A 19,619-nucleotide genomic window follows, 5' to 3' on the forward strand; every position below is an offset into this window, starting at 1 on the left:
CAATTATTAACAAGAACGTGATAGTATAAGTGAACTACCTCACCAAAAGTGTGTTCCATTAGTAATCTGAAACCAGGTGTTTATTTTTTTCTAATGTTTGAAACGTATTACTGTAAAACGAAATTATTTTGAATGAATGGTAGTTTAAGTAAAATAAATTAGGTACTGAAACGTAAAATTAATGGAGAAATATTTTTTTTCGTTCAGAAGAAAAGAAAAAATTTGTAATACTTTTTATGACGCCAATGATGCTTATTTGATTTTGATAATGAGTACTAACTGAAATTGAGAAATAAGTTATAGACTAAAATGCAAATTTAACTGAGAAATTCAATTCATTCGTCTACGACAGGGGGGGGGGGCAAACTTGTTTTGATGAGAACGAAAAAACGAAGGAAAAAAGTTTGGTGGGCCAAGTAAAATCTTCCAAAGTAAAAAAAACGATATGCAAGTTTTAATTTAAATATTTAATGAAATGAATGAAATTGCGATTTCATTTTTAAAAGTTCTTTATATTGAGGTTCCAAGTGAGATGTATTTATTTTAATGCTCAAGGTTGAATGTTTGCTTGTTAGTCTACTTCTGAAATGATTTTTTCAAAGGTTTATAGTTGAAAACATTTGTTCACATATATAAGATGAAGCAAACATGGCACTGACTTTCTGGGCGTGAAATATTAAACTGGGGAAACAAGGTTTTGGTAATGATTTGTAAAACTTTAACTTTGGCATATTTAGAAACAACTGCTTCAGATGGTTCTAATCTACGGCTATTCTATAAATAACGTTTACCTTCAACATTATACCAATTGAAGCTGCCCATTTACATCAATTTATGTTTAGTACAACAAGAATAGAGAAAGTAAAAAGATCATCAATGCTTTGTTAAAAAAATAAGAACGAAAATAACTTTAAACAAAGTAGACAAGAAAATGGGCGTATATTGTTTATATTAATCGTCACGGATCGGCAAGTTAAAATTCTATACACGGACTGGATAAAACCTTCAGACGGGCCACAGTTGACCCGCGGGCCGTAGTTTGCCCATCCCTGGTCTAAGAGAAAGATAAAAAATTGCTGTGTTGTTACTGACACTGATGTTTAATTAAATTTGGTGAAGGCAATGTTGGAATCATGCATATTGGTGCAGTTTTATTATAGATACCGTTGAAAGGAGTTTTTCATGACCCTACGAATAAGTACAGGCAAAAACCACCTGTTTGTGGTACATTTTGGTGATTGTGAGTCTTCTTCGTTCAATAACATTTTTATTTGAACCGACCGGACTGTAAGGGTAGTAGTACTGTGTGTGTAGGGGTCAGGAAACTGGCCTTGCATCAGAAAGGTTCTGGGTTCGAATCCCAGGCATGGCATGGATGTTCTTTCATTCTCTATATTATCTGTCCTTCCTGAGGGTGCAACGATGGCCCACTTAATATGGTGCCACTAAAAGTGCTAACAAATCTGCCCTGTAAATGTGTGTATTGACGAAATGTTAACACAGGTGTACATTGAAGATAAATATAATTATAGAAAAATTATTTTTGGTTTTTCTTTATCTAATAACGTAAAGCATGCGAGAAGGACAAATAATGATAATAAATAAATAAAAATGAAATTATTCTAGCTGTATTAATTGTGTTTATGTATGTCTTTCAGATCTGTACATGATTTTGAACTCTTATTCTGTATTGAATTAATGATCATTTCCTTTTTTTTTCACCCCGTACTTAGAACGGGTATCCAGCTACTAATGCAATAAGATCTACGTTTTTTCATCGGCAATAATATTTCAAACTCATTATTTGGATAGCATATATTATTATGTTACTGTTTCAAACTCGTGCGAAATTAATTCAGGAGAAAACCTGATCAATAAATTCTGAATTTCTGAAATAATATAAGAATTGAACTTATGAAGAAGTCGCAAGTAAAAAGTTTTTATTTGTCACTTCAACAAGTGTATCAAACTATTATCCAACTATTATCATTTGCTTATACTCTTAATCTTACTGCTTCCTCTTACGCAAAAGAAGAAGAAAATTTTTTACAGCGCGTGTCTAGAAGGTTACTGATAACGTGTTGCTTCGACAGAGCGTGTTGCTAATAATTTATAGATGTATCAGATACGTTGCTGGAAGTATACACACGGCATCGATCTATTGCTATAAAAAGTATACTTTTGCATGTTTCCTTCTGCTTCGACATGAAGTGTTTCATATTTACCGTTTTATTGATCACAGTGGTAATCCTTGTAACAGTACAAGGTCAAGGTGGTAGTCCTGGTTCTCCTGGAGCACCAGGTACTCCCGGTTGCCCTGCTGGCCCAGGAGGGGCCGGAAGTTCAGGAGGCACTGGTGGCCCAGGAGGCACTGGTGGTCCAGGAGGCACTGGGGGCCAGGGAGGAACTGGTTTTCCTAATCGTGGTTCAGGTTGTCCAGGTGGACCAGGAGGGGCCGGTGAACCAGGAGGTGCAGGTGGTCCAAGAGGAGGTGGTGGTACAGGAGGTGGTGGTGGAGGAGGAGGCCCTGGTTCTCCACCTGGTAGTCCTGGTTCTCCTGGACCACCAGGCAGTCCAGGTGGCCCTGTAGGTCCGGGAAGCGCCGGAGGTCCAATAGGAGCTGCTGCTCCAGGAGGCACTGGTGGAATGATCATGCTACCCTTGTATCCAGAGTGTGCCATTTATGCGAAATTAATGCACGATATGTTTGAGGGTAAGTTATTTTAAATACGTGTAAAAATGATTTTTGTATTGTTTAAGATTGGAGCACTTTTAAAGTTTCAGTAAATAAAATAAGAAATAGCTTATTACGTAGCAGCAACTGTTTTTTATGTAATATGGTTGGTAGAATGCAAAATATAGATGTCATCATTGTGCAGAAGTCACTCTAAATCATGTAATGTAAAACTGGTTAAGTGTTTTCAGAATGTAAAAAATAGAATTATACCTAAGTAGCGGTTGCATTTAATCTAAGGATTTATGTAATGTAAAATTAGTTAATTGTTGGAGTACAAAACGCACAATACATCACGATGTAAAATGGTTTAGTTGTTTGATCTATCTTTATTTTTATTTTAGCTATTTGGTTCTGACAAATATTTTTCATAAAATTTAAATTTATGTATTAAAATAAAACAATAATAGATTCGATTCTGAAATAATATCAGATATTTTTTGAATATTTTTGTTTGTTTCCAACTTAAGTTTGGCAACTATTCTGGAAATGTCAAGGATAGTGTTTCGAGCTCACGGAGAACCTTATTTCTAAACATTCCTGCCTGATTCAAGTTCAATGTTATGTACAATGCGCAAAATAAAAACTCGACCTCCCTGAGTAACTTTTGATCTAATGAAGGTATTTTCAAGGTCTAGGACTCAATGGTTAGAGGGGTGACCTAATTAGTGCAGACGATGTTTTGAGTTACGAAATCAGGCACAAAACAGTACTTTCTCTGAATAAATACTTATATTTTTTCTCGATGAATGTGGATTTCCGACCCCCAAAATATAGGGGCTAGGCTGGGATATATGGTTAATTTTGTCGGGAGAGAGGTTGAAAGTTTGGACCCCTTGTTGTTTATTTTCCTTTTTTGATTTCGCCATATTTCGAAAACTTTCTAAGAAAATTGAAAAAATTTTGCCCACAAATATAAAATGAATTTAACCACTGATAAATCCACGCAAAAAAAGTAATTTTAGTAGGCCTTTATTATTTTTTATTGTTTTATTAAATGGCAGTGGGAAAAAATTCTTGAATTGTAAATTATGCAACTTTTGACTTTATTTTAAAGAATGTATTTCTACGTGACAAATTGGAAATTTTGAGCACAATCGGTCTAATAGTTCCTGAGAAACCGAATTCTAAAAATACGACTTTTTCAAAATAAGATTTACTATAAACTATTTTAACGATTTCGCTCAAATTTTGTTTTGTCCCTTAAAATAAAATTTTTTGCAATGATGTATTAAAATATTTTGCAGTTTATATATATTATATTTAATGTTGGAAGCAATGTTGGCCCACCTAATATGGTGTCATTGAAAAAGCTAACAAATCTACACTGTATTGACGAAATTGACTTCTGTATAGACTAAAAAATTATAAAAAAATAATTCTAGTTTTTTTTTATCTAATAACGATAACCATTAAGATTGTGATGAGAATCATTCGTGAAAATCCGATCATTAGATCGAAAGGTATTTAGGGAGATATCTTTTTTTTTTTGCGACTTTACATTGGAAATAAATGAAATTATAAAAAAAATATTTTAGGTTTTTCTTTATCCAATAACGTAAAGCAACCGAGAAGAACAAATAATAGTAATTAATAAATAAATAAATAAAAAGGAAATTATTCTTGCTGTATTAGTTGTGTTTAGATATGTCTTTCAATTTTGTACATGATTTTGTAATGTTGTTCTGTATTAAATTAATGATTATTTACTTTTTTTTCAACCCGTACTTAGAACGGGCATCCAGCTAGTAATGTAATAAGATCAATTTGTTTTCATCCGCAATAATATTTCGAACTCATTATTTAGATAGCATATATTGTTATATTGAACTTATTAGGAAGTCGCAAGTAAAAAGTTTCTATTTCAAACTTCAACACGTGTATCCAACTATTATGTTTACATTTGCTTATACTCTTTATCTTACTGCTTCCTCTTACATAAAAGAAGAAGAAAATTCTCGACAGCGCGTGTCAAGAATGTTACTGATAACGTGTTGTTTCGACAGCGCGTGTTGTTTATAATTTATAGATGAATCAGATACGTTTTAGGAAGTAGACACACGGCATCGAGCTATTGCTATAAAAAGCATACTTTTGCATGTTTCCTTTTGTCTCGACATGAAGTGTTTCATATTTACCGTTTTATTGATCGCAGTGGTAATCCTTGTAGCAGTACAAGGTCAAGGTGGTAGTCCTGGTTCTCCTGGAGCTCCAGGTAGTCCAGGTTGCCCTGGGGGTCCAGGAGGCGAAGGTAGTGCAGGAGGCGCTGCTGGTCCAGGAGGCACTGGTGGTCCAGGAGGCACTGGTGGCCAGGGAGGAACTGGTTTTCCTAATTGCCCTGGTGGTCCAGGAGGGGCTGGTGGTGCAGGAGGTGCTGGTGGTCGAGGAGGCACTGGTGGTCCAGGAGGCTATGGTGGCCAGGGAGGATATGGTAATCCAAGTGGATCTCCCGGTTCTCCTGGACCACCAGGTATTCCAGGTAGCCCTGTTGGTCCAGGAGGTGCCGAAGGTCCAGTAGGAGCTGCTGCTCCAGGAGGCGCTGGTGGATTGATCATGCTACCCTTGTATCCAGAGTGTGCCACTTATGGTAAATTAATGCACGATATGTTTGAAGGTAAGTTATTTTAAATGCGTGTTAAAATGATTTTTGTACTGTACACTTTCAAAGTTTCAGTAAATAAAATAAAAAATAGCTTATTACGTAGCAGCAACTTTTTTTATGTAATATGTTTGGTAGAAAGCAAAATATAGATGTCATCATTGAGTAGAAGCCACTCTCAATCATGTTATGTAAAACTGGGTAATTGTTTTTGGAATGTAAAATATAGAATTATACCTATGTAACGGTTGCATTTATTGTAAGGATTTATGTAATGGGAAATTAGTTAATTGCTGGCGGAATACAAAACGTAAAATACATCACAATGTAAAATGGTTTAGTTGTTTGATCTGTCTTAATTTTTATTTTAGCTATTTGGTTCTGACTAATTTTTTAAATATAATTTACTTTTATGCATTAAAATAAAACAATAATAGATTCGATTCTGAAATAATATCAGATATTTTTTGAACATTATTGTATGTTTTCAACTTAAGTTTGGCAACAATTCCGGAAATAGAAACTTCAAGGACAGTGTTTCGAGCTCACGGAGAAGCTTATTTCCACACATTCCTGACTCATTCAAGTTTAATGTTACGTACAATGCGCAAAATAAAAACTGGTCCACCCTGAATAGCTTTCATCTTATGAAGGTATTTTCACGTTCTGGGACTCAATGGTTAGAGGGATGACCTAATTACTCCAGACGATGTTTTGAGTTACGAAATCAGGCACAAAAGCGTACTTTCTCTAAATGAACATAATTATTTTTCTTTCTCGATGAATGTGGATTTCCGACCCCAAAAATATAGGGGCTAGGTTGGGATATATGGTTAATTTGGTCAGAGGAGTGGGCAAAAGTTTGGACCCCTTAATGTTAAATTTCCTTTTTTGATCTCGCCATATCTCGAGATCTTTTTAAGTAAATTGAAAACACTTTGCCGACAAATATAAAATTAATTTAACCATAGACAATCCCACCCAAAAAATGAACTTCGGTAACACTTTTCTGTTTTTTATTGATTTATTAAATAGCAATGGAAGAAAAATTGGATTGTAAATTATGCAATTTTTGGCAATTAAATAAATTTAAATTATACAACTTTTATTTTAAAGAATGTATTTTTACATGACAAATTAGAAATTTTGAGCTCAATTCGTCAAATAGCTCCTGGGAAATCAAATTCTAAAAATAAGACTTTTTCAAAATAAGATTTCTGATAAACTATTTGACCGATTTCGCTCAAATTTTGTTTTGTCCCTTAAAATTAAATTTTTTTTTAAATGATGTAATAAACTACATATCTTGCAGTTTAATATATTATATTTAAATATACGAATTTTATAAATTTGTGCGACAATTTTTCAATTCGCTTAAAAAATTTCTCCAGATGTTGTGAAATGCGCAAAAAGTAAAATTAACATCAAGGAGTCCAAACTTTCGACAGCTCTCCTGATCAAGCAACTGGGACCCTATTTCTGAAATTCCGGACAGCCCGTATTTTTCGGGGGTCGGAAATCGAATTCGTCAAGAAAAAGTTATGTTTATTCAGTGAAAGTGCGTTTTAGTGTCTAATTTCGTAACTTAAAATATCGTTTATTATTCGGCATATTTGAGTTCACCCCTTTGAGCCTTTAAGAGTAAATTCTAGAACGTGAAGATTCGATCATTAGATCAAAAGTTAATCAGGGGGGCTCGCTTTTTTGTTTTGCGCTTTAGTGGGATAATGTAAAACATGCGTTTATACATTTCATGACCTGCTACATTAGGCTTCCTAATTCATTCTCTCCGGACTGGGTAATAATCTATGGTGAATAAAACATCTTGTTGCTATTTTACATTCCACAATGCTTTTTTTTCCCTCCTAAATATTAATTAGAGAGAATGTGTATGTTTCTTTGACTATTTTGACAAAAAATTTTTACATTTAAGCGAAAATAATAAAATAAATAATTTTTCACTTAAAATTTTTGCATTTTAAGAGAAAATATTAAAACATCTTACATTTATTTTGACATATTTATGTTATTTTTAGTAAGTCTTGAATGATATATTACATTTAAAATACAGTAGCATGAATGCATGCTATAATCGTATGCTATAAAAGTATATTTATTTTTCAGAAATGCGAAATAATAACAGAATTGGTCCAGAGCAGTGTCAATCAGGAAATCATACAGTGAGTTATAGTTATTCAATAAACGTAATTGCATTAATGAACGTAATAAATAAATCTAAACATAATAAATAAATCTAAACAGTTCTTATTTTAACGTTTTCTATAAAAACTCAACTTTTATCCATTTTAATTTAAGTGTTACCATTTGGTAGAATATTTAAAACGCAAAAATATTTTAATAATTGAAAATGTTTGTATATTTTTCTTAAATTTGTGCCTTGCAATTTCAGTTGACGCTAAAGAGACTGAGAAAAAAAAGCGTTTTTGATGCTACCAGAATACGGTAAAATTTACCGTGATACTTGCTTGCTCTATGAGAATACCAAAAAGCTCGGTAGTTTTTACCGCAGCGCTTCGATAATGATTTTTGTAAAATTAACAATAAAATATGATTTCATGATGTATAATACATAATTCGGTAAATGTTGCAAAATATTATTATTTTATATCATGATACCTCAAAGCGTGGCAAAATAAAAAAAAAATAAAAACTTTAGATTAAATTTACTTTTTAGTTTTTTATATTATGCGAACTGTGTAGTCATAAGAATTATAATTTTAAAAACCAGAATTTTCGGTAAATCAAACCAAACGCGCGGTAAAATTACCAAATGAATGGTTTAAATACCGTATATTTTGGTTTTATTAACTAGAATTATGGTTTTTATTCATTAGAAATGACCTTACCCTACAGTAAGGTAATTTTTTCAGACATTATTTCCCCTTTTTTTGTAGTATTAATAATGTAACCAAACTGCTTTTTTTACTGCTACACTGTACAAATCAGTTATTCTACAGATAATCTTGCTGATGTGCAGATTTACTACGATGATTTCTTAAAATACCGTAACAAAGCAGTAACAAATTGCTTGTGTTAATGCTACTGTGTAGAAATGATTTATTCTACAAATTATCTTGCTAATGTGCAAATCAACTTGAGTGATTTCTTAAAGTCCCAAAAAATCGTAAAAATGTAACACATTTGACGTTATTTATTTTCTAAATTAGAATGATTTTGTAGAATGATATACAATATACAATAAGTTGTTTCAATCTCAGGTGAAAAATTTAGCACGGAACCTTTATATTAATTCACTTTTTAAAAATTTTCAGAATATTTAACAGAGTTATTTTATGAAATTAGTGAAAAGAATATGATTCAATAAAGTTGGATTAATAAAGAAAACAAAGCACTTTTTAAATATTTTCTTTTGTAATACATTATTCCAAAACAGAATAACCACGAGCGGTCCTGTCACCGCTTTTGAGATTTTTTTGTAGATGTTATCCATGTTATCCATTTCGAACATCATTATCAGTTTAAAACTAAGATTATTAAAAAGTTTACTTAAAATTGGCTTTCTGCTTTCAGATAAACCGAGTTGAATAATAGTTTTAAAATGTATTGGCTTGCTTTCAAACTGTATTTCTCAGTATAATGAACAGTACAAATTAGTACTTTAATGATAATATGCCAGTATTAGAGCCAGAGAAAATAATAAGTTATCAAGTTCGGTCTCACTAGGCTCATAGCTTGTCCCATGTAGTGGGCAAGTGTCTACAAAAACAACAATTTTCTAAAAAAAATATTATTAAATAAACAGTTTTGCAATTCCAAATATGAACAAGAATGCAAGTAAACGTCCAAATTATTCTTAAAAAAACACTTCATGAGTTAAGGAAACATATTAAATATGGTATTTCTATAAATTAGAAAAAAATGACCGAATAGTCCCCTTTCCCCTGTCAGGCTAATTCTAATGCGTAAAAACTCTTATAATTCGAAAAGCTGCTTTGCAAAAATGTCATTATAAAAGATTTTACATTTTTAAATTTTTTAAAAGAAACGATAGTAAGTTAAATCATGAAATCAAATATAATTAATTAAAACAATTTTTTTAACGCTTCGCTAACAGCGCTTTCTAGATTTACTACGTAAATGTATTAAAAATTCGATTTATTTTAATAATTTTAAAATAAAACTTTTAAATTAAAACTTCGAGAGTAATTTTAATGACTAATTTCGTATCGTCTTGACCAAAGCACTTGAACAATTAAGATCGATTCCTAAGTACGTTTAAATCCATATTGATAAAAAAAAGTATAGTCAAAACTACCAAAATAGGGTAAAATTTATCATGTTTCTGGCTCTATCTATAGGAACACATGAAAGCATGTTAACTTTTCGGAAACTCTTCGGTAATGATTTCAGGTAAGATTAACAATAACATGTCTTTTTATTTGTTTCTCCAGTCAAGTTCCTCTGGATTTAAATTGCACAAAACACTTTTAGTTGCCAATGAAAAAATTGAGAATAAAATCTATATATATATATATATGTCACATATACACTTAATGTAATGTGACAATTTTATTTCTAATTTTTATTTAAGCCTTCAATTTTTTCTTTAAACGTTATTCCTCTTTTTTTATTTTAGCAATCTTTTTAACTTTCTTGGTGACCTTTCTCATGGTCGTTGCGGTCATCGCACTTCCTGTGGGGAAAGTTAACCAACCCCTCTTTTCACGCCTTTCTTTTTCCTCTTTTAATTTTAGGGGGGCTAACTAGCCAATCCCTTTACTTTAAATTTCAAACTCTCCGCCCCTTTAAATTTAATTGGTCGTAGTTTTTCTGGTCTACCGGAGTTAAGGAATTTTTAAGTCTTTTTATATACATTCTCTTTCTCTCGAGCCTTCTGGCTGGTTCTTTTTTTTTCGAGATGCGGACTTCGGTCCGTATCGAGGGACTTTTCACATTTTTCTCTTAACCTTTACCTTAAATTAAATGCATAATTATAATCAATTTCTGTAAATTTAAAATCAACATTTTACACCTTTAATTTTCTTTCACATTAAAAAAAAAAAAAAAAAACCCTTCTCGAATTTAAGCTTTCTTTCCATATTTATTTTAACCTTTAAATTACTCGTTCTTTTATAATTAACATTCATCTATAACGCCTTCTGTGTTTTAATTCTCCCGTCACCCATTTCAATAAAATGCCTTTCTTGTGTTGGTAGATGTGGTGAAAGATGTATGTTCTAAATAAAATGATATGTTAATAATTTAATCTTGTGCTGGAGAATTTATTTGCCTCTATTTTCATGATTTATCATGTCCTGTGTGTACAGGGTGAGTACCTTTCAACTATTGTTATGGGCATGCATATATGTGAATTTATTAGTTTTTCTTATTGGAGACATCAGCTTACTGTACTAAATCATATATATTGTTTGGATATAGCATGACTTTACCTTTTTTTATCATTAATCTTTGATTTTCTTAGTTTTCACCCTTATTCTAAATTCGGTGATACCAAATCATCCAATTTGTTCAAACCTCACACTTTGTGACCCTTTGAACCTATTGGGTTATTGTTATCCCACATTAGCATTGTACTACCACTTTCCTTAACGATCACATCCCCCTTAATTTATTTTATTTACCCTTTCATATATTTCGGCCTTAATTATATTTACCACGACGTTTCAATCACTTAACCTTTTTAATCATGACTATATCCAATTATTAGTACATTTACCAAATATTTCAATCTATTAATTATATTACATAAACAAATTTACTTTCATTTTTGATTTATATCACGAATTTATATATATATATATATATATATATATATATATATATATATATATATATATATATATATATATATATATATATATATATATATATATATATATATGTATGTATTTCTCTTACACGGCGACAGAAAAAAGCCTCATTACAACTCCCTAATGGTAACGCTAGAAAATCGACCAATGATTGCCGCTAAAAATGTCACATGCCAATTCTAGCTGAGGTGGCTCATCATATAGCGCTTTTGAAAACGGAATCTGAAATAACAATTCAGCTGAGGCAATCTCATACTATTAAGCTGGGCAGAAGTGAGTAGTCTTTGTCGATAGAACTCTATTTTAGTATTTTCTCGAAAGCGCTTTTTTTCATGAATTTATTTGACGATTTTTGATTTATATCACGAATTTATTTGTTTTATTATTGTTATTAGTTACTCATCGAAAAATGAGTCTCAGTCAATAAGTCTTCATTTGAATTGAAATTTATTTTAATGACTTAGTATTTGCTAAAAAGATATAATTTTTTTTTAAAGTTTTTATATGGATTTGAATGATTGTTTTGAGAGAGAGGTAAATCAGAGCAAGTGAGAAACTCATGCCGTTAACTAAGGAATCGACATCCTCAATAATGAAACACGATTCCAGAGCAGATTTGAGATTTGCATTAATTCAACGTGGGTATAAAAAATTTCGTCTTTGTTTTACACATTTATTTTTATTTTATTTTTTCCTAATTATAGTTAACAACGTGACGTTTTTTTAATTTTTTTATGTCTTAACCAACTCTGGTTTGTATTCTTCATTAATGTCTGGTGGGTATTGAATATTGGTTCTTTGTAAGCATTGTAATAAATTACAGATCGAATTGCGGTAAATTACCAACACCCTGTGCTGTGCGCATCAATCGTAAAATTAATTTTACCGTAAAATTCATTTTTACAGCAAAATTCAGTACCATATATTTTACATTAATATTTATTCAACTATAGTGACTCCGTGATTTTGAAATAAATATTGCGGTAAAACTTAACGGTATATAATGTTTTTTGTTCCGTGAAAGTTTGCCATAAAAAGTACCGGCACTCTAGATGACGTACCTCGTACTGTAATATGATCTCGAATTTTTCATCGTGTAGACTTTTTCCACCTTTAAATGTTTGAAGTTATTTCTTTTTCTAATAGTAGAATATAGGTACTTTTTTGTCGTATTCCTTAATTTTTTTTAATGTATTTATTAATTTACTTATTTATTAGATATGCATGTCTAAAGATGTGGAAAAGGTTCGCTGTGCAGTAACCGAGCCAATGCCACAAGAATGTGTGGATAAGATTATGGAGTTTGTACAAGGAAATTCATGTAACGGAACCGAAGTTTGATGAAATCGAAATTTAAATTGTAAATATAGCTGTTGCCACCTTTTATGATGAAACATTAAATGTGGGTGAAATAAATGTATTCAATTATGAAGTTCTACATTTTTTAATACAAAATTTGCTTCAATAACACACTTTTAATGTATAAAACTTCGAAAAAATTCATTATTTTAATGTTTATGATAAAATTTTATCATAAACATTATCATTATTTTAATGTAGTTGAATTTCTTACTGAAAAATTAGAATTCCGATTTTAATTTTTTTTTTAATTATATCGCTTCGTTCTAAAGAAATTTTTTTCTAATTGAATTGGCTGAAATTACAGATGGATCAGATTATAAACAGCCATTTATACAACTGAGTAATTGATTACATTTGTATTCGCTTATAATGCTGATTTAAATATAATTTTGTCTCGAAATAAAATGCCTATTTGATTTAATTCGGATACAAAACCACGAATATTTTGTTTAAAAAAATATATTTAACTTCATCGTTACTTTTAATGGTGCAATAAAAATTTTATATATCTGAGGATTCAAACAGGCTTCAACTATCACAAATTATTATATTAATTATGACAAAAGAATAAATTAAATATAATAATAAACAAAACATATTTCATTTCATCGTACCTTAACAATTTTATCAGCTGTCAAAAGAATACCAAATAAATATTGTATAAATGTCAGAAAATTGAGCTACCCTGTTTAAACCAAACCCAGTGCTGACATGAAATGGTAAATGGATCATTGGTCAGAGTCCACTAGCTGTCAAGCTAACCGTGTGAGGCTTTTGCAATTTTCCTCTCCAAGTTAAGCAAATACAGGTTAGTTCTATTATAAAGTCTTCCACGAAGGCCAATTTTTCACAGTGCCTGATCAGGGAGTTACTTTGTCGTCGCACGCTGTAAGGGGCACTTCCCTATTATGACCTGTACTGGAGCACACGAAGGAACAGTTCATAATAGTTTTGCACCCTTAGTATGACGTATGACGACACCGTATGACGACAATTCAGGGCATGGATTCTAGTGAAATTTTAATTTTAACTTTACTATGGAATAATATATTTGCATACGATCTGTGTATGTTGCAGAAATACTACGTTATTCATTAGTTTTGATTTTTCATCTGTAATATAAAATGTGTTTGTGATTGTCTCTCTTATAACTCTATAAATCTTTGTTCTAGTGTTCTGAAATTAGGACAGAGGTTAAAAGGATTAATTATAGTTCCTGATCCAAACAATTGCTCAAAAATTTTAATTGATCGTTTGGGAGAGACGTTTAAAAAATGATATTATCCCATATCAATTAGCCTTTATAAATAAAATTGCAGACGATTTTGTTTCATCAAATATTTTAAAGATAACATCGGGGTTTTTTGCTAGCTTATAGTTTTCATAAATTGTTTTTATTATTTAAAAAAAAATAGATCATTACACTTTTTTTAATGTTTAGTTGTTTTTATTCCTTATGTCTCAATTATTAGCAAGAGCGTGCTAGTATAAGTAGACTATCTCACCAAATGAGTATTCCTAAAGTAATCTGAAAATACGTGTTTATTTTTTCCTACTGTTTGAAACGTATTACTGTAAAACAAAATTATTTTGAATTAAAGGTAACTTTAATAAAAATTAATTAGATACTGAAACGCAAAATTTATGGAGAGATATTTTTCTTCGTTTAAAAGAAAAGAAAAAAATTTTAATACTTTTTTTGATGCTAATGATGCTTATTTGATTTTAATAATGAGTACTAGCTGAAATAAAAAAATAAGCTATAGACTAAAATGCAAAATTAATTGAGAAATTCAATTTATTCGTCTAAGAGAAAGGTAAAAAATCGTTTTGGTCTAACTGACAATGATGATTAATTAAAGTTGGTGAAGGCAATATTAGTATCATGATTATTGGTGCAGTTTTATTATAGATACCGTTGAAAGGAGTTTTTCATGGTCCTACGATTAAGTACCGGAAAAAACCACCTGTTTGTGGTACATTTTGGTGATTGTGAGTCTTCTTCGTTCAATAGCACTTTTATTTGAACCGACCGGACTTTAAGGGTAGTAGTACTGTGTGTGTAGGGGTCAGGTAACTGGCCTTGCGTCAGAAAGGTTCTGGCATGGATGTTCTTTCATTCTCTATACTATCTGTCCTTCCTGTGGATGCAACGTTGGCCCACCTAATATGGTGCCACTGAAAGAGCTAACAAATCTGCCCTGTAAATGTCAGTATTGACGACATGTTAACACAGGTGTACAGTCCGCAAAAAAAACAAAAACGAATCACTCTGAATAACTTTTGTTCTAATGATCGGATTTTCACGAACTAAGTGTTAATCCTAATGATTCCTGGGGGTGACCTCAAAAATGCTAATTAATTAGTGCTAACTAGTAAATATACTAAATCAAACACAAAAACGTACTTTCTCTGAATAAACTTATTTGGAATCTAGACACTTGAATTAGGGAAAATTTTAAAAAAATTGGATCGTAAATTGGGTCGCAATAAAGGTTTATATATTTGGCGTTAGTCCAGAAAACTACCAAAAAAAAATCGCCTGCGCAAATTAATATTTTAAGATAACCCATTGACTAATTCAAAAGAGGAATGCTTAATTTTACTAGGTTGCTAGGCAACCATGCTATGACTGTAAAAAAATTGAAATAATGTTTTGTGATTGCTCAGACAGGTCTAATTCATTGTTAATAGAAAATGTCTCGAAGTTTCTAGGCAATAGGCAATTTTTAAGCTGATTTCTGTCTAAAAAGCAAAAAAAAGATTATTTTAATGTCCTTTGAAAAGAAAATTTGAATCGATTTATAAATTATTTATGATTTTCTAAGTTTTTAGAATTTAAATACATGAACTTTTTATCTGATATTGTTAAGATTATGCTGTTTTTGCTAAATTTATTCGAGGATTTCATATTAAAATCAAATTAACATAACTTATTACAGCTATATACAAAATTTTAGGGATAATCATTTTTACAGCTATAACCCCTTGAGGACGGGTGATTCATGAAAGCATTCGTTCAAAATCAGAATCAAGATGTAAATAAATAAAAAACGGTAGCTTAAATACAGGCGTTGCTAATTTCGTTAATAATTAAGAAGATTTTGAGGCATCAACTGATGAAGTTAAAATGCTTTTATGAAATGCGATATTTTTCCATTCGATGTAAAAAATGTTGACTTTAACAAATGCATGCAAAACAGACACCAAGAGTTAATGAGCAAGACAACTTATCAACAAAACACATGCTTCGAGAGTAACGATGCACTATTTCTTCAGAAGCTTGAGAAGGTAATCTCACAAGTTATGTTGCAAATTTTTAAAGGAACATTGACGTCAGAAAAGTTTAATCTCCCAAATATCCAACAGCCTGAGCTTTTCTCAATATTGATGAATTTATTTCAAAAAGAGCATTTGGTTAATCAAATTTTGGCACTGAAGCTGATACAACTAACATTGATAATGAAAGTATCTTGAAAACTGATTTTGAAATAAGTCCTCTTGAGGCATTGTTAGTTGCAAAAACAATTGGTTCCATAAGTAAATGGTAAGTACTGCTGAAGACCCACCAGATATAAGTCAATGAGAGATGGATTTTACTCAAACTTCGAAACTCCTTTTTCTCATTTATTATCCAGTGAGGAATTCTAGAAATGGTACGGGAAAATCAAAAGAAATTTCGAAGATACATTTACATTGGCTAAAAATTTGGAAAAAAGAGGAAGGTTAAATCAAAAGAAAAAAATTACTTTTTTGCATTAACTTCAGAAAAAGAACGAAAATTTAAAGAGATTGAAAGAGCTGAAAAAAAGTTAAAGCAGAAAATATGACGAAGAGAAAAAAAATACTTAGAAAGATTACGAAATAGTATGGGGAAAAGAGTAAACAAAAAAGTGATCGAATTATAATAATGATAAAAACATCATCGGATTACGCAATGATAAACATTTATAATTTAGAACGAACTATTAAGCTGTGAGAAAAAAAATGAGAAACCTTTTTTTTTAAAATTATGTATTCAAACATATTCTACGTCCCATTCCATGACTGAAAAAAAGTAACATTTTCCACGTTAACTGTGATTATATGTTGTAATTCCAGGAAGAATCTTGTTTTTAGACATTTGTGTGGCCTATGGATTCCTAACGAGCACCAAACATTCTCTGAATTAAGTGTTCATTCACTGGAAAATTTAGTGTTTATTCACTGGTAAGAACTGTTCCTTCACTTGCTTATCTTACTACTTATTATTTAAACCACCAAAAGCTTAAAACAATATTATGTAAGTTATCTAAATTCTTTTTACATAATTTGTATTTAATATCAAATATGTCGGCACCATCATTTAGCTAAAATTAAAAATTTTGAAATTTTTATGATTTTTTCTTAAAGGCAAGCTAAGCTTAAGTGTTCCTTCGTTCGTTAATTTACCCTATAAGATGTTGAGAAATTTGCGATGTTGTGAGCGATGCTTAAAACTGTTAACTACGTATTTTTATTAATATTTATAAATATATATTCAAGAAATTGATAAATATATTATTCCAAATATATGCTTACATATGTATAGTATCGAAATTGTATCAGTTATTGAAAAACAAAATCAAAAAATAAAAAATAATCACATTAAATAAGCACAATCTGGTGTATCAATCTGTTCATTCAAAATGTTTTATTCAAATTTCTTTACTAAATTCGCGATCGCAACGTTCGAGTACGCCCTCTAGCGGGAGCCTGTAAATATCAGACATTAATTTATCACGTTTTCATTTAATTCCATCAAAATCAGTGGCAGAATCAGACGCCATTTTCTTAGCAGCAAGTAAAAATAAAAATTTCCCTAAGGAAAAGTCGAAGCACTTGAAAAAACTCTCCAGAATATTGGGATATCTTTCAAACCCAGAACACGCCGAGCATTTGAAAAAAAATGTCTCAATAATTTTTAACTTCTATTATCAATAAACTTGCAACTCATAACTTCCGATTTCGCTATCGCATACTGTTACAGATGTGTGTATTAAGGTAAAATAAATTTTTTTGTCTTCAATTAATTACGAATTAAAGTGAAGTCAACATTGCTTTCGTCATTCCAGTGAATAAATATGAATTCAGAACATACAGAATTGTAATAGTTATAGAATATTCTTCTTCGTTATAGAATAGTATATATTTCTGTATCCATATAATTCGGAAAACAGCAATAATAATTATCCAAGTTACTTGAAATAGTGCCATTTGTGCTGATTCTTAATTAATTTTTATCGTTTTCTTGGTAAGTATTTTTTAGTTTCGAAAGAATAAGTTCAACTAGAATTCAGCTATTCTGTTTTTAGCTACATATTCAAATTCATATCAAGATCTTACAATTATAAAATTTTGCTGTGCAGTATGTTATCTAAAAGTAATGAAGGGATAAACTATGTATCTATTATTTGAGAATAAAGCTTTCAAACAAAGAACATATCAATTTGGAATTCTCCGGGAATTATAAATCAGGTAAGTGCAATGATTTTTACAATAAAAAATTTGCTTGTAAATATTTTTTTTTCATTTGATGATAGTTCTCTACAGAATGCGTTTTTACGTCTGATTAAGAACCATAAGAATAAAAGGAGAAACAATATGGAAGTTTTTTATTTCAATATGAGGAATTTTTAAAATCGTTTTTTTATCCTAAGTATTCTTTATTTGACGTTTTTTAGTTTATAATTTTTTGATAAAAATTGTTAAAATAATCGTTTTGAAAAATTAAATGGTATAACATTATGTGTAATGTATACTTCTTGCATATTCTAATGTTTGAAGTAAGATGATTCAAAAAAGTATGGAATAAAAATTCGGTACTTACGTAACAACGCCACCGCAAATACAGATTTGGCGGTTTTTTAGTGCCACCAATCTACACCAAACTTTTTCCAACAAATCATAAAATAAAACACTTTATTTGAAATCAAAGTAGTTTATCGGATTTTGGTGGACAATGGGCAAAATATTTCGCTCTTGAAAAAATAAAATTGCATCTTGTTCTATTTTGGAAAATCCCAAAGACGCTAAAAAATGGTATCAAAAATCGAAGAACAAATCATGTTGGAATTCTTCTGATTTATAAAGCAGGTAAGTGTTAATTTTTATAAAAATTTTTTTTTACTTTAAAGTAATTTTTTATTTATTTGATGATAGTTTTCTATAGAATGGTTTTATGCGTCCGATTATGAATCAAAAAAGAAAAAACATGAATGTTTATTTTAATGTAAGGAATTTTTAGAATTGGTTTTTTCTTTTTTGCTTCGTATCGTAAGCATTCCTTATGTTACGTTTTTTTATTTTCTAAATAATGATTTTTATTAAAGCTTAAAATTTTTTGATAAAAATTGTTGTCAAAGAACTTTTTTTACGAAATAAAAGTAAATAAAATTATGAAGATTATGTACACTTTTTGCTTATTTTAATGTTTGAAGTAATATGATTCTTAAAACTATGGAATGTAAAGTTTAAATAGCCCTCTCAGGTTATATCATTAAATTTAGTAAAACTGTTTCTCAGGCATTAGGTTTAACTCTAATAAGAAGATACATATTTTTTCTGCTTATTTACGAATATTTTTCAGATGTGTTTTGGATGTTCCTTCTTTAAAAAAAGAGATGCCATCTTGTTTTCGGTTGCATAAGAAAGGATATCAAACATTTTTCTTTTTTAAATTTAATAAGCCACGATAAAGAAGGAACGTTACAATATTACACGCTACATTAAAGACGTATCCAGAGTAACTGAATGACTGTTCATTAGAAATCGCAGGTATTAGTCTCATACAACAACGCCCCCTATAGTTCGTTGCGATCGCGAATTGTTTGCAAGCTTATAGCTTTTCTTCACAGTTTTTATTATTTAAAAAAATTGTTTTTTATTCTTTTTTTAATGTTTAGTTGTTTTTTATTCTTTATGTCTCAATTAGTAACAAGAACGTGGTAGTATAAGTGGACTACCTCACGAAATGAATATTCCTAAAGTAATCTAAAACCACGTGCTTATTTATTTCTACTGTTTGAAACTTATTACTTTGAAATAAAATTATTTTGAATTAGTGGTGATTTAAATAAAATAAATTAGGCAC

At 30.4% G+C, this 19,619-nt stretch overlaps 1 protein-coding gene across 2 annotated transcripts in view; it reads left to right on the plus strand.

Annotated features, from left to right (window-relative positions):
* Positions 1 to 4,538: 4,538 nt before the first annotated feature.
* The window catches only part of LOC122268318 (uncharacterized), a 138,204-nt gene continuing 123,123 nt past the window's right edge, over positions 4,539 to 19,619 (plus strand). The window contains exons 1-3 of one of the 2 annotated variants that reach the window (XM_087151765.1): positions 4,539 to 5,348; positions 7,458 to 7,513; positions 12,365 to 12,578. In XM_087151765.1, coding sequence (XP_087007891.1) covers positions 4,853 to 5,348; positions 7,458 to 7,513; positions 12,365 to 12,487 — 675 coding nt within the window. In that variant the 5' untranslated portion in view covers positions 4,539 to 4,852 and the 3' untranslated portion in view covers positions 12,488 to 12,578. Of the gene's footprint in view, positions 5,349 to 7,457; positions 7,514 to 12,364; positions 12,579 to 19,619 lie in introns of those variants that run through there. The other variant, XM_087151764.1, reaches the window with a different exon arrangement.

This window comes from Parasteatoda tepidariorum, chromosome 9 (assembly GCF_982258835.1).
Source record: "Parasteatoda tepidariorum strain Cologne lab strain chromosome 9, Ptep-v5.0, whole genome shotgun sequence".
NCBI lineage: Eukaryota > Metazoa > Arthropoda > Arachnida > Araneae > Theridiidae > Parasteatoda > Parasteatoda tepidariorum.